Source organism: Panthera leo, chromosome B4 (genome assembly GCF_018350215.1).
Source record: "Panthera leo isolate Ple1 chromosome B4, P.leo_Ple1_pat1.1, whole genome shotgun sequence".
Lineage (NCBI taxonomy): Eukaryota > Metazoa > Chordata > Mammalia > Carnivora > Felidae > Panthera > Panthera leo.
This window is the reverse complement of record NC_056685.1, coordinates 71283124-71300026: the sequence shown is the minus strand read 5'-3', so window position 1 is coordinate 71300026 and position 16903 is coordinate 71283124. Positions and strand designations below refer to the sequence as shown.

General features: G+C 36.2%; 1 protein-coding gene across 3 annotated transcripts in view; it reads right to left on the bottom strand.

The window, feature by feature from the left end:
* The window catches only part of TMEM117 (transmembrane protein 117), a 485771-nt gene that overhangs the window by 76617 nt on the left and 392251 nt on the right, over positions 1 to 16903 (bottom strand). For all 3 annotated transcript variants that reach the window (XM_042946297.1, XM_042946299.1, XM_042946298.1), the window contains exon 6: positions 4155 to 4314. In XM_042946297.1, the coding sequence (XP_042802231.1) occupies positions 4155 to 4314 (160 nt within the window). The remainder of the gene's footprint in view (positions 1 to 4154; positions 4315 to 16903) is intronic.

Sequence of the window (16903 nt, the reverse complement as noted above, 5' to 3'; positions counted from 1 at the left end):
TTTCCTCAGAGAAGTGTTTTTTACAATTTACGTCTCATGTTCTGTAGAAATGTGATTTATATGAGCCGCATGTTATATTATACTGACATCTGTTTATGCCTTAGTTCTAGCGACTTTACTAGAACTGCAGAAAGATGTGATACATCAAATGGTTTTCACAATAAATGTAGAAAATCCTATTTAATAAACATTCATAAAAATAATTATACTTTCTCTACAAGTTTTCAGAATTGACCTACTAACTTTGTTAAGATAAAATCTTTATAGCAGTAATGTCATATTCTAAGGGTTTCTTTTCTTTTTCTTTTTTTACCAAACATTAAAATATCTTTTGATAGTGTAAGCTGAATTTTTCTACTATTAGAAAAGTCTAGGGTCAATTGCTTTAAAATCACTTAAATAAGTCCAATGAGAGAAAATCTTCTAATGAAATTATTCCCTCCACTTCCACTAATTTTGCTACTTTTCTATTTTTCTTTTGTCTGAAATATATGAATCTAGAATGAAATAGATCACAGTTTAGTTGGCTATGGATTTGTAGAATATTTGTATTATATATTTTTAAATGCCTTGAATATATATATCTTCTGGGGCTGTTTATTTTACCACTTGCACTAGTTCCTGAAACTTTAACATGATGCTCCCAAAGGGGGGGCAGAGTTTGCAGGAGACTCAGTGCTGAAATGTCACTTCTTTATCCTCATCAAGCAGTTATTACTCTGGGCATACTGCTGCCCATGTAAGGCTCTGTGTTAGGGAGACTCCAGGGACAAATAGTTATAAGTTATGGTTCCTGCTCCATAGAGCAGGAAAACAGTGAAATGGTGATTTGTGTCCAGGTGAAAAGTGCTACAGGAGTTCCAAGGAGGAAAGTGATTACATGCTTTTCATGAGGGGGAATTGGAATGGTCCTCAGCAGTAGGGTCTAGATGACCAGAGCAGGAGGAGACACATCTGGGGATAAAAAGAGGCTTACAGACACCCTGGAATGAGTGTGCTGTGGTCAAGGGCCAAACAACAAGCCCTATGGTCTGAGGTGGATCTACAGCATAGGATGGTCTGGGGTAGATCTACAGCATAGAATACATGTGAAAAAACACAGCAGGGCCAGATGGTGAAGGGCACTGGGAGCATGCTCTCGGAGTCCTGACTTTATACTTGGACAATGAGGTATCACTTTGGCTGAGAAGAGGCATGTACAACATGACATTCCAGACTGGAAGTTTATGAGCCTGAGCCGCATAGAGTGTGTGGGACAAGGGGACATCTGGAAGCAGAAGTTTGCATAGGAGATTATTTTACAAGTATACAGGAGACTCAGGACTGAATACAAGCAGAGAAATGATAAGGAAGGATTCGGCCACAAAAGACAGCAAAAGAGAAATCAACGGGACTGGCTCACTGACTCAGTACTGGGGGAGAGAGAAAAGGAGTTAAGGGCCCTAACTCTTGGGTCTCTTTCTGGACTTTCCTTCATATTAGACATCAATTAATTTAGCTTTTGAGGCCCAGCATCTCCCTGTTTTTCTGTGGAACTGCCTTGCCCCCAGTCACTTCACTGATGGGTGCAGGACAATCCAGTCCTTACAATCCTTTCCTCAGGAATCTAGAACTACGCCTGACAACTAGAGTGGTCTCCCTCTGAGGTATTTGCTGTGGCCATTTCCTTCCATATGAACTGGGAAGCTGAGAAAGCTTCTCTGTAGTAAGAAAAGAGAAGGAAACTGAAGGGAAAAATTAAAAAAGATGAGAGATGGAGAAAAAAAGCTAGGTCTGGGCTCCCTGGTGCACTTTGGTCTCTGCTTTCATGTGTCCCTAAAATGTAACTGCATCCCTCCTCTCTAATTCTGTACAGCATCCTTATAACACAGTATTACATCCCCCCACTTTGATTAAGCTAGCTTGGCAGGCTTATTGTTACTTGCAGCCAAAATCATCCAAACTGATAGATTCCTCAGCACAAACTCTTCGTTGTCGGTCAATTGATGCTCTGGCTACTCTCTGAACACTTTAGCACTTTACTGACTCCACATTTTCATACCATTTCCTTCATCTAGAATGCTTGCCCCTTCCTAAACCCTGCTGACTCTACCAGATAAATCCTTACTATCCTTTCTTTCTTCCTTCTCTCCTTATTAAGTACTTTTTGAGTGATTCCATAGTATCTATAAATTGTAATGTTATATTTTTCCACTTCAAGTCCCTGATTTTTGTGACCTCATTAGAAGAATAACTAAAAAGGTACAAAGAGGGTAGAAAGTGATGGACAGTAGGACAAAAATCAGGAAATTTATGCTCTCACATATACAAATTTAAACAATCCAAAGGACAGTGGTCTATTTGCTTACTAATACCTTTGGCTATAAAATGGGTTCAAAGAGGTAGGCCATTTGGCCAAAGCAGATATTTTAGATGAGGAAGTATATCATTCAGGAGTATCAGATGAAAGAAGATAAAAACAGCCTCTGAGGGGCACCTGGGTGGCTCAGTGAGCTAAGCAACTGACTCTTGATTTCAGCTCAGGTCATGATCTCATGGTTCTTGGGATCAAGCCCCATGTCAGGCTCTGTGATGACAGTGTGGAGCCTGCTTGGGATTCTCTCTCTCTCCCTTTCTCTCTGCCCCTCCCCCACTCATGTGTACTCTCTCAAAATAAATAAACATTAAAAAAAAAAAAAAAAAAACAGCCTCTGAGGGACACCTGGGTGGCTCAGTTGGTTAAAGCGTCTGACTGGCTCAGGTCATGACTTCATGGTTCATGGGTCTGAGCCCTGCATCAGACTGTGTGCTGACACCTCAGAGCCTGGAGCCTGCTTCCAATTCTGTGTCTCCCTCTCTCTCTGCCCCTCCCTTGTTCAAACTCTGTCTCTGTCTCTGGCTCTCTCTAAAAAATAAGTAAACATTAAAAAAAAAAAAGTCTCTGAACAAGTAATGCAAAATACACTATTTAGTGCTACAAATTTGATTTTATAAATATCCAGAGGAGGTCCTACAGCAAATAAGAGACTGATATGGAACCCACCAGTGCTTTCTTACTTTCTCCACTATGCTAAACTATCCCACAGGAAATAAAGAAGAAATACATCAAGTTTTAGATGAGACAAACATTCCATTTTATATAATTTTTTAAATCGATAACATATTTTAAACTGTTGTCCATTAAAATAGAAATATATTCCAGGAACCATCTTGAACCTAATGCCTGGGCTATACTGTGAAGCAACAGCAACAATAAACTGTTATTCTCTTTTAAGACACTACAGAATATTGCTTATAAAGGCTTCTCTTTGCCTCTAAAATGAGAAAACCAATCTGCTATCTTGTGAAATCTCACATAAATCTGGCACACAGTGGCGTTTACCTTCCCTTCAGCAATTGTGGCCTTTGTTCTGGTAACTTACAATGTCTCAGGAGGGGAAAATCCAAAATTGCCTTATGAAATCAGTATGAAAATGGGCAGCAAATGGATGGACACTTAATGAGCAAGATAAAGTGCCAAGAAATAGTTAATGTTTCTTTCGGCCTCATTCAAAGGAACATTCCTAAGACCCCAAAGCACTCACAGCAGAAGATTACATGAGTAGCACCGGTTAGCGCAATGCTATTGTACAAACAATGTGTTGCTGAGCAGGGCAGAAATATTGTTTACATGAAAATGGAATGATCTCTAGTGAGTACTGAAAGAAAGTGATAATTTCCATAACCAGGAAAAGCATTTTTACATCATTCCGTTTCAACCGCTATAAAACCCTGAGTTGCTTTGGCAATTGCTTATCCCTGCTTTGCTGGCTTTATATCATCCTCATCTCTGCAGCTTTTCATTTACTAAATGACAGGGTTTTTTGTTGTTGCTTTGCCTTATTTTTTGCCTTGAAATCTTGGCAGAAAACACCACCATGCTGTATGGTTTCTCAGGGTCCACCTTGCAATGTTCATACAATGAATTTTTGGTGCTACTTTCACAAAAGCCCAGTTGGCTTATCCTCCCAGTAAAACTGCTGAAACTATGATCAGAAAAGCTCCCCCAATAGCAACTGTAAACTAAGCACTTCTCTACCTTTATGGAGCCTTTCATTCTACATACAGTGTTTGTTATACTGAGAACAAAGCACAGAGCTGTTTCAGTGAGAGAAGGGAAATACAAAAACACTTACCTGCATTACAATAAGGAGGTCAAAGACCAAGATGAAAGAAGCCAGGAATGCTCTGGAAACTTCATCACTGGGCAAAAATCCCCGATTCAGCTTGTCCCAGCTGATCCAGTCAGTTGTAATGACAAGTACAACCACAGAAGTGAGAGTAAACAGAACCGTCCTGCAAGAAACAAGATAACTCATTAAAGAACGTTAGACATAATAATATAGACAGTGAAGAGTGTGTGTTATCTGTGCTTTATTAAATGTCTATCCTTTGCCAAGTACCCTTTGCCAAGGCATATTCACCAAAATGAAGATGAACAAAGAAGTAAATTAAGTGCTTTCTTTCAAAAGCAATTAGAAAAAGGTATGATAGCATCTATCCCAAAATTTTCCCTTAAGAACATTAAGGTAATGATTATAGAATAAATAATTAACAACAAAACCATTACAAATGGCCTTGGCTAGTACAATATATGTCCCAACGAGAACACTGGTGTGTACCTCTCATTACATGTACATCATTTACTGATGGTAGTAGACATCCACATGTAAGAGCAGAAGGCAGATGGGAAATGGGCAAAATCCAAGCCTTTGGATTTTATTACGTGCTACAAAAGAGAGGGATAGCTAACCAATCCCATCATCATCCCCAGGGCCTAAGGAGCTCCATGGAAGAACCACCTCTACACACGAACTGTGTAGCCACTTCTCATAGGACGTGTTTCATAGATGGCTTGTGGCCTAGTGACCTGTCTAGGTCATACCGTTGGATTACCCATTCCTTGTTATAAGATACTAGGGACGTGAGCTTATTTCTTATCTTTGTGGCCCTGTGAAATCTTGCATAATTGTATTGATGGAATTCAATGAATTTTTGTTGGAATTATAACAATTAACAATTAAGGTTTTAAAAAGAATCAAGAGTACTTAAATTAGTCTTTAATATTGACATTGAAATTAAATCTGAAATATGGGCAGCAAAAATTTAATATGCCAGAGAATTATCTGTAATGTAGTTAAACCTCTGCTTTCAGAGCTACATTGGTATCTGGATATTGTTTTGAATTGTAAAAAGGAGTCTATGGCCATACCACCCTAAACACACCTGATTTTGTCTGAATTATAAAAACAAAAATGAAAAAAAAAAACAATTACTTTGAAAATAATCAATCTAAAGAAAGAAAAAAAAGAAGAAACAAGGAAATAAAAAAAGACAAAAAAAGAATGGAAGAAAATACATGGAGGTGAGATAAACCTTAGAAGAATACCTACCCATTTTGATAATTAACAAACTTGTTTTTGCCCTCTGATGTTTGATAATAATTGATACAAAAAACCCACACAATAATATGGACCATCCTAAAATTCTCTTTTCAACTGAACAAAGCACAAATTTCTAACTTTAAATACTGGGTTTGCTTTTTACAACCTCTTATTTGTAATATTTGATATAATGAATATCAAATAAATAATTTGATATAATGAATATAATGAACTCTTCCTTAGATTTCTCCCTCTGTATGAATAAAAAAAGATATATTTAAAACGTTTTTGAAAAATAAAAATGTCTAATAAAATTATTTTATTAAAATTGCAAACTGTCAAAGAATTTGACTCATGATCTCTAAAATATAAATTACAGATTGTCTCTACTACCATTTAGAATATCTTTGATCATTTGTAGAAATTCAAATGGATTAATTAAGAATGGGAGGAATCCTAAATAACTATTACAATTCAAGAGAAATGAAATAGCAAATATTATACAGTCTAACATAAGAATAATGGGATTTTAAACAAATTTTTCTCCAGGTTAAATCAGTTTGTGGTTTTTGATTTTGTTTTTTTCTTTTAGACAAGTAAAAAGTCTATATATTTAATGCAATAAGAAATCCCTGGATGGCATATTAGTCCAACAATATCACTCAAAACAAAGCTCCTTTTATCTTCCTTCTCCTCCATCTTTAATATGACTTTCACCCTTATTATGGTGAGATGGTTTCTCTATCACCAGACATTTCATCCAGTCAGGCATTAAGACAGGAGTAAATGCCCAAAAGACATTCCAGTGGATCTGCTTCTTTCTTTTTTTAATGCCAGTATAGTTAATATACAGGGTTATATTAGCTTTAGGTGCACATTATGTTGTTCAACAATTGTATACACTATTCAGTGCTCATAAGAGTACCCTTAATCACCTATTTCACCCATCTCCCCTTTGGGAACCATCAATTTGTTCTCTATAGTTAAGAGCCTGCTTTTTTGGTTTGTGACTTTTTTACTTTTTCTTTATTTTTTTTATTTCTCAAATTCTACATGAGTGAAATCATATGGTGTTAGTCTTTCTCTGACTGACTTATTTCACATAGCATCATACCCTCTGGATCTATACATGTTGCTAATGGCAAGATTTCATTCCTTCTTAAGGCTGAGTAACGTTCCATTGTATATATATGCCACCTCTTCTTTATCCATTCATCAATCAGTGAACACTTGGGCTGCTTCCATGATTTGACTATTGTAAATAATGCTGCAATAAACATAAAGGTGCATATATCTTTTTGAATTAGTGGTTTTATATTCTTTGTGTAAATACCCAGTAATAAAATTACTGGATCATATACATGGTAATTCTATTTTTAATTTTTTTGAGGAAGGTCTATACTGTTTTCCACATTGGCTGCACCAGTTTGCATTCCCACCAAAAGTACAAGAGGGTTCCATTTTCCCCACACCTTTCCCAACATTTGTTGTTTCCTGAGTTTGTGATTCTAGCCATTCTGACAGGTGTGAGGTGATATCTCATTGTAGTTTTGATTTACATTTCACTGATGATTAGTGATGTTGAGCATCTTTTCATGTGTCTATTGGCCAGCTATATGTCTTTGGAGAAATATCCATTCATGACTTCTGCTCAGTTTTTAATTAGATTATTTGAGTGTTGAGTTTTACCAGTTCTTTGTATATTTTGGATACTAACTTTTTAAAAATTTTTTAATGTTTATTTATATAGTTTTGAAAGAGAGATTGAGAGGACAGGTTGGGGAGGGACAAAGAGAGAGAGGAAGATACAGAATCTGAAGCAGGCTTCAGGGTTTCAGCAGTCAGCACAGAACTGGACACGGGTTGGAACCCAGAAACCATGAGATCATGACTTGAGCCAAAGTCGGACACTTAACCGACTGAGTCACCCGGTACACCAGGATATTAACCTTTTATTAGACATGTCATTTGAAAATATCTTCTTCCATTCAGTAGGTTGTCTTTCAGTTTTTTGATTGTTTCCTTTGCTGTGCAGAAACTTTATATTTTGATGTAGTCCCAATAGTTTATTTTTGCTTTTATTTCCCTTGCTTCAGGAGACATACCTAGAAAAATGTTGGTACAATTGATGCCAAGAAGTTACTGCCTATGCTCTCTTCTAATAGGATTTTTATGGCTTCAAGTCTCACATGTAGCTCTTTAATCCATTTTGAGTTTATTTTTGTGTACGGTGTGTATGCTGTAAGAACGTGATCCAGTTTCATTTTTTTTTTTTTTTTTTGCATGTAGCTGTCCAGTTTTCCCAACACCATTTGTTGAAGAGATTATCTTTTTCCCATTGCATGCTCTTGCCTTCTTTCTTCAAGATTAATTGACCACATAATTTTGGGTTTGTTTCTGAGCTGTTTCCTTGATTTATGTGTCTAATTTTTTGCCAGTACCATACCATTTTGATTACTAAAGCTTTGTAGTGTATCTTGATACCTCGGATTGTGATAGTTCAGTTTTGTTCTTCCTTTTCAAGACTGCTTTGGCTACTTGAGGTCTTTTATGGTTCCATACAAATTTCAGGATTATTTTTTCTAGTTCTGTGAAAAATACTGTTAGTATTTTGACAGGGATTGCATTAAATCTGTAGATTGCTTTGGATAGCATGGCCATTTTAAAAATATTTGTTTTTCCAATCCATGAGCATAGAATATCTATTTTTTGTGTGCTCTTCAATTTCATTTATCAGTGTTTTGTAGTTTTCAGAGTACAAGTCTTTCACTTCCTTGATTAAGTTTATTCCTAGGTATTTTATTTTTTTGGTGTAATTGTAAATGAGATTTTCTTAATTTCCTTTTTGTTTCTTTATTATTAGTGTATAAAAATACAACAGATTTCTGTATATTGATTTTGTATCCTGCAAACTTACTGAATTCATTTATTAGGTCTAGTAGTGATTTGGTGGAGTCATTAAGGTTTTCTATATATAGTATCATGTCATCTGCAAATAGTGAAAGTTTTATTTCTTCCTTACCAATATGGATGCCTTTTATTTCTTTTTCTTATCTGATTGCTGTGGCTAGGCTTCCTATGTTGAATAAAAGTGATGAAGTGAACATCCTTGTCTTGCTCTTGATCTTAGGTGAAAAGCTCCCAGTTTTTTCCCACTGAGTTATGATGTTAGCTGTGGGTTTTTCATATATGGCTTTATTATGTTGAGGTATGTTCTCTCTAAATCTACTTTGATAGTTTTTATCATGAAAGGATGTTGTACTTTGTCTAATGTTTTTTTCACCTAATGATAATATGGTGTAGCATGTTGATTTGTTAATATTAAACAACGCTTGCATCCCAGGAATAAATTCCACCTGATCATGGTGAATGATTTTTTAAATATATTGTTGGTTTTTGTTTGCTAAATTTTTGCATCTGTATTTATCAGAGATATCAGAGATATCTCTGTCTGTCTCTCTCTTTTTTTTAAGAGTCTGGCTAAAGGTTTATCAATTTTGTTGATCTTTTCAAAAAGCCAGATCCTGGACTCACTGATATGTTCTATTGTTTTTTTAGTTTCTATTTTGTATATTTCTGCTCTAACATTTATTATGTCCTTCCCTTGACTGATTTTGGATTTTGTTTGTTTCTCCTGCTGTAGCTCCTTTAAGTGTTAGGTTAGGTCATTTATTTGAAATTTTTTTGGTTCTTGAGGTAGGCCTGTATTGCTATAAACTTCCCTCTTAGAACCACTTTTGCTTAATCCCAAAGATTTGGACTATTATGTTTTAATTTTTATTTGTCTCCATGTATTTTTTGATTTCCTCTTTGATTTCTTGGTTGACCCATTCATTGTTTAGTACCATGTTATGTAGCCTTCATGTATTTGTGCTCTATCTAGGTTTTGTATGTGTATGTGTGTGGTTGATTTCTAGTTTTATAACATTGTGGTCAGATGCATGGTATAACTTTGATCTTTCTGAATTTGTTGAGACTTGATTTGTGGCTTAACATGTAATCTATTCTGGAGAATGATCAGTGTGCATGTGAAAATAATGTACATTATCCTATTTTAGAATGGAATGTTCTGACTATATCTGTTACATCCATTTAGTACAAAATACCATTTAAGGCCACTGTTTCCTTATTGATTTTCTGTTTGGATGATCTATCCATTGATGTAAGTGGGTGTTAAATTCTCCTAGTATTTTTGTATTACTACTGAGTAGTTCCTTTTTGTTTGTTAACTGTTTTATGTATTTCGGTGCTTTCATATTGGGTGTATAAATATTTATAATTGTTATATCTTTTTGTTGCGTTGTTCCCTTTATTATTATATAGTGTCCTTTTTGTCTCCCATTACAGTCTTTGTTTTTTAGTATATTTTGTCTCATATAAGTATTGCTATCCTGGTTTTCTTTTCACTTTCATTTGCATAATAAATCCTTTCCCTCTATTCATTTTCAATCTGTATGTGCCTTTAGGTCTGAAATGAGTCTCTTGTAGGCAGCCTACAGATACGTCTTGCTTTTTTATCCATTCCCTCACCCTTTGTCTTCTGTTTAGAAAATGCAGGCCATTTACATTCAAAGTAACTATTGATAGGTATGTACTTATTGCCATTTTGTTACTTGTTTTATGGTTGTTTTTATAGTTCTTCTCTCTTCCTTCTTTCTCATGTTCTCTCACAGTTTTCTGGCTTTCTCTGGTGATATACTTAGATTCCTTTCTCTTCATTTTTGCATATCTATTATTGTTGTTTTATCTGTGGTTACCATTAGGTTTGTATATAACATCTTATGCATATAGCTGTCTATATTAAGTTGATGGTCACTTAAGTTTGTCTCATTCTTTACTCCTCTCCCATCCATGTTTTATGTATATGGTGTCATATTTTACATCCTTTATTTTGTGAATCCCTTGATCAATTTTTATAGATATACTTAATGCTTTTGTGCTTCCTACTTTTCTTAATCCTATTTGTGGTCTTTCTTTTTGACTCTTTGAGTCTGTTTAGTATTTTTGTAGAACAAGTTTAGTGGTCACGAATTCCTTCAACTTTTTTTTGTCTGCAAAATTCTTCATCTCTCCTTCTATTCTGAATGATACTTTTGTTGGATAGACTATTCTTCATTGCAAGTTTTTCTCTTTCAACACTTTGAATACATCATGTCACTCCCTTCTGTCCTGCAAAGTTTCTGTTGAACAATCTGCTGATAGCCTTATGGGGTCTCCTTTATTTGTAACTTTTTGTTTCTCCTACTGCTTTTTAAGATTCTCTCTTTATCACTACTTTTTGCCAGTTTAATTACAACTTATCTTGGTATGGACCACCTTGGGTTGATTCTTTTGGGGGCTCTCTGTACCTCCTAGATTTAGATATGTTTCCTTCCCCAAATTCAGGAAATTTTCAGCTATTATCTCTTCAAATAAATTTTCTGTTTCCTCTTCTCTCTCTTCTTCTGGGTTCCTTACAATGCAAATGTTATTATGCTTTATGGTGTCATTGAGTTCCAGAATCCTATTTTCATTTTTCATTATTATTTTTTGTCTCTCCTGTTAAGCTTGACTGATTTTCATTTATTCTGTCCTCCAAGTCACTGATCCATTCTTCTGTTTTCTCTAGTTTACTATTTATCTATGTAGTTAGTGTATTTTTGATTTCAGTTACTTAGTCCTTCACCTTTGATTGGTTCTTTTTGATGTTTTCTGTATCTTTGTTGAGGATCTCAATGAAGTCCTCCATTCTTTTCTCAAATCTAGTGAGTACATGTATAACCATTACTTTAAATTCTCTATCAGGCATATTATTTATATCTGTTTTGTTTAGCTCTCTTGCTGTGATTTTGTCTCATTTTTTCATTTGAGACATATTCCTCTGTCTCCTCATTTTGTCTAACTTTCTGTGTCTGTTTCTCTGTGTTAGGAAAGCCAGCTACATCTCCTGCTCTTCAACATAGTGGCCTTATGATGAAGAGGTCCTGTAGTGTAAGGTCCCTGTTCACCAGAACCTGGTGCTTCAGGAGTATCCTCTGTGTGTGTTTTGGATGAGCCATGTTTGCCTTTAGTCTGCAATGGCTCACTTTGCATATTGTGGACAGGATTTGGTACCTGTGGCCAGTCTGGGGCTGCCTTGAGCTTAAGTTGAGTCAGACTAAGTATATGCCAGAGATGCAATAGCACTGAACTACAGGGTGCTTTCCCTCTGTTGTCCCCTGAGAAACTTTTGTTGGTGGCAGGGTCTGCAGTCAGACCAGATGTCTGCCCCCAGTCCACTGTTGGGGAAGCAGTTGGACTGGTTATCTTCCCCTCTCCTTGGGACAGGAGTAGTTCTGGCCACTGCTGGGGCTGTTTGCATACTGCCAGGCTTGTGGCACTGGTTTGCATTGGCTGTGGCCAAGGGTATATTGGAGGGAGTGTGGCATGTGGTGCCAGCAAGGTCCATGCTCATCCACTGAGGGAGAGGATCTGCAGCCACCAGGGAAAAACTCCTGCCAGGCCAGCTGGGTTGGAGGGAGCAGATCCACAGAGGTGCACATGGGCAGTGTGCACTGTTAGCAAGCTAGGTGGAGAGTGTTGCTTGGTGCTGTTTCCTGAAGGTGTTCTTGTATCTAGGCTGGGGGTGCCCAGGAGGGAAATGCTGTCCACTAGTTCTTCTGTTCTTAGAGGGGTCTCCCAAAGATCCCTGTCTCTCCAGAACATGCTGTGAGATTAGTAATTAATCTCCTTCCCATGCATGCCAGGTTATTCAAACTGCTGCTTCTATGCTGTATCTCAGTGGGACTGTTTGTTGTGTTGTCTCTTTACAGGTGGGGACTCTGTCCTCCTGGCTCTCCCAGAGACTAGCCTGCTGATTTCTGATGTTTCAGATTTTAAGCCCCACTGATTGTTAGGCCCCTCTGGTTTTCAAAGCCAAATGTTATACAAATTTGTCTTCCCTGTTTGGGTCCCTGGTGCCAGGGATACTTGACAGGTCTGCTCCTTTCCCCTCTCCATACTCCCTGTGCCCCTCCCTTCTGGGGACAGTCATGCAGGTCCCTTTGTCCCTAGACCATGTCTCCACCTTTCCTTTCCTCTTTGATATTGCCTCTTCTCTACATTTAGCTGTGGAGAGTCTGTTCTGCCAGTCTTCAGGTCATTTTATGCTTTATTTACACGGATGTGTTGTTATCTAGTTGTATGCATGGAATGAGGTGAGCTTAGGACCCTCCTACTCCATCATCTTCCCCAGAAGGCTACAGGCTAGTATTTTCAATATCATCCCTGTACTTTTTTCCCAAGAGATACCAAGATCTCCTTTTGTGGAGACAGTTGATTACATTGGAGTTCATACTCTAACATTACCTCATTGGTCTAAATATGTAAACTGCTAATGTAATGTAATGTAATGTAATGTAATGTAATGTAATGTAATGTAAAATTAAATATTCATTAAGAGGCACATTTTTAGGTGTCAAAATCTGGGAGTTTGGAATAAGTGTCTGCTGAGCTATCAGAAACCTCTTATATGTCAAGATTTACAAAGGAGTTAGTCATGCTAATAATCTCATTATGAATAAAGTCATTAAAGTTAACCATTAAAACATTTTGGTACTTGAAATTTATCATAATGCCTGTTGTGTGAGAGCTTCCTAAGTTCATCTTTTGGATGTTTGCTTTATTTGATATATTTTCAATTATCCAATATGTAATACCTGTTCTAAGAGCTTTTCATAGATGTCTTCCTGGCTTTATTAAGTAATTCTGTTTTGAGAAAGAGTATTGCTACACATATCAAGAAAAAGTTAGTGGTGATACTTTATCACTCCAAAGGGAAATTAAAGGAAACATTCTGCCTAATATTTAATATTTACTAGTATAAAAAAAATAAAAATGGCAATCATTAAATATGAAGGCATACAGCTCAAGACAGTTCTAAAAATAAAGTCTCAAGAGAATGGAAAAAAGAAAAAAAAAAAGCAGGACCAAAACACATTAATTAGTCATTCTACTTAGTCCCTTCTCTAGATAGAACTTTAGAAGCAAATGTACTGCATGTCTTTTGTTTTTCTCAGCCACTTCTTGTAAAATTGTTAGACTTTACCATGCTATGATAATTCAGTCAGAACACCTGTTTAAAAGAGCCATGACTCAGGTTATACAAAAACAGTCACTTTTATGTGAAACTGCTACAAAGAAAATAGTAATGGTAGCAAATTACTATTACAGTTATGTGCCACTTATAATATACCAAGAATTGGCATAAGCACTTTACACAAATTAACTTATGTAACTTATATAATCCTTACAACCCTATTGTCACCACCCCCAATTTAAGTGCAGAAACTCACAGAAAGTTCAAATAACTTGACCTGAGTTACAGACTTTAAAAGTTACATGAAATATAAGATATGAGTGATATGACATGATTCACATCCAGGCTGACTTAGAATAGTCTGTGTGATAACCACTGTACAGATTGCCTCTCATAGGAAGCTATTGAATATTATCCTTCTGTAACTGTGTAGCAAGGATTTCATTTATTTTCCTTTTTTATTACAAGTATAATATTGGAAAATTATCATCCAGAAATACTTAACATTGAAATATAAAACTGACACAGACTGACAAGAACTGGTAGGCAACAGTTAAAAGGAATATTTTCGTGGCAGCAAAAATGGAACCTCATAAATGCTGGCCATCAATGCAACATTCTCAGGTTTTTATTTAGCCAATATGATTGAAAAGATGTTTACTCTGGACCATGATTCTTGGGGAGTTCCAGCTTCTCTTTTAAGTAGCATCCAATTAAACAATTATCTGGATTATTTCCTTTCAGGCTGTAGCCAACACCAGCAGGACATACTGGCTCATCAATTTCACTGTCTGGTTTCTGGCCACTAGTCAAATGGAAAAAAACTCATACATAATTATCAGCTTGAGTAGTTAGTCTCAATTTCATGTTTTCAGGTTTCTAGTTTGTTTACTTTTCCTCAATTATTGCTAATTCCGCTTAGATTAATAAGAGTTAGAATGTGAGACCAAGAAGGGTTAACAGAGCTTTTTTTTTTTTAAGTTTTTATTTAAATTCTGTTTAGTTAACATATTGTGTAATAGTGGTTTCAGGAGTAGAATTTAGTGATTCATTCATTACTTACCCAGTGCTCATCACAACAAGTGCCCTTCTTAATACTCATCACCCATTTAGCCCCTTAACAGACCTTTTCTAATCCAGCCATTACCAACCTCTGGGTGGGCTTGTGGGAACCACAGAATTGTTGGTAAGGAAGTGTAAATTTGTATATGCACTAAGAGTCATTGGTAAAGTGCACAAATAAAATGTTTCCAGAGACGTTAGGGGACTTGCTCCTGTCACACAGACTGCCAGTGACAGCACTATAATGAGAATCTGTTGATTCTGAGGACTCCTCCTATAGCAAACCATTTTCTCTCTTCAGCTGAAAATCTTCAGATATCCTCAAAAATGTAATATCATCTTGATCTTATCTGGAAACTTACTCATTTTACACCTTACTCAAATATCTATTATATTTGGGGAATCAGAGACAGAGTAGAGCATGTAAGTAAATCCACTTAATCCTCAAATAGTGGTTTAATTCATAGTCCTAACCACTTCTTCACCATAACTTCTGGATTTTTAAAAATACTGAACTTCTATTTCAAGTAAATACATTAGTTAATATTGTTGTCCTTCTTCCATTTATAACCATTTTGATATATTTATTGCATAGTCAAATAGCTTGAAAGCAGGCATTAAATGAAGACAGAGAAGAACTTACATTAGGTCCTAAGGTCTAATACACTTAGGGTTAACTATCACACAATTTCATCTTAATAAACCAGGTAGCAGGAATGTACAGAATCTCCTAATACAAGCTGAGCCAAACAGGGGTGCCTGGGTGGCCCAGTCATTTAAGGGTCTGACTTTGGCTTAGGTCATGATCTTGCAGTTTGTGAGTTTGAGCCCTGCTGACAGCTCAGAGCCTGGAGCCTGCTTAGGATTCTGTGTCTCCCTCTCTCTCTGCCCCTCCCCGGCTTGCACTCTTTCTCTCTCTCTCAAAAATAAATAAACATTAAAAAAATTTTTTTAAAACAATTTGAGCCAAACAAACTTGCCTAAATTTGGCCATGCTTTATCCTACTAGAAATAGAATTTCATTTGCTTCAACATAATTATGCTTTTATGTGTTTTAATACATTAGTTATTACTCATGCTCTAAAATGTCTATAATCTTTTATTCCAGCCATGAATATCATATTCTTTTCTGATCATGCTACCCAATTATTATAACATCTAAAGGGAAATAAAAATCACTTTTATTTCTTTTTACACAATGTTGAAACTCAACCAAAACAAGTCAGATCATGTTTCATAATTTCTCATAGCAAACTAAAAATCTGGTAATCCTATTAAAAATTAAAGGTTTAAGGTTACCACTACAATAAAAGAATTCTTGGCTCGAGACAGAAAATTTAATTTTACTATTAAGGTATGATATTTCAAAGTGCCAAATATATGAAATGAAATGTGACATGGCAATGTAACTTAAAAAGATTTAATATTATAATTTCTAACCATGTTGTTTAGAGAGAAAAAATACAAGCAGGCATTAGCAGAGTGCTTTCCTTCACTTTTCACTGAAAAACTGAGAGCCAATTCAAACATCCAGTTCCCCTGTGAACACTAAGTACCAGCACAAAGAAGTCACAGATGGCCATGAGAGAATGCCAACTCCTTTCATTTTGCTTGTTTTAATTATCAAGGTTGTCATTGCCACTCTGAGAAAACCATCGATACTTGGGTCCTCAAGCCAGTTCCCATCCTGAAATACGTGTTTACTCAGCACTGTAGCCTAGTGATGAAGTCAAGGAAGTTGGTAAGGAAATGGTTTAGTGTCCTTCTGCTCTCCTATTGAGATCAGGAAGCAGCAAGGGAATACAAAGGTAATGTTTGCTAAGTGACCTAGTGAAAGAGCACAGATTTTCCTTATGGCTTTTATTAAGAAAATGTCACTGCCAGTTCTTGGCCAAACTGAACACATTTGTTAAGATAGGATTCCTGAGAAAGGAGATGCAGTTATTAACTCAACTTGTTTGTGGCTTCATTGGGATCTGGAGTCTGCAAAGGAAAGTATTGGCTCTACTATTCCCTATTAAACTATACATTTATGTGTTATTTATCTTTGTATCTCCTTATTACTCCATGAAGAGAAGTGCCCTAACTGACTACACAGGAGCTCAAAAAGGACTGAGAAATTGAAATGAGCAAACAACCTGGTAACTCTGAAAGGTCTGAAAGGACTGAAAGGTCTGAAAAAGACGCCTCTGGGTTGGGGCATTTGGCCATGCATATTGTAATTTGTGTGAGAAGCGTCCCGACATCCTAATCATATAAACAATGTCCCTTGCAGTTCTTCAGTGTCCAACCACTACAGCTTATGTGACATCCTGAACATCAGTGATCTTAATATAAGAGGTGGCAAGTGAAATGACTGTGTCTTTTTAGTGGCTTGAATTCT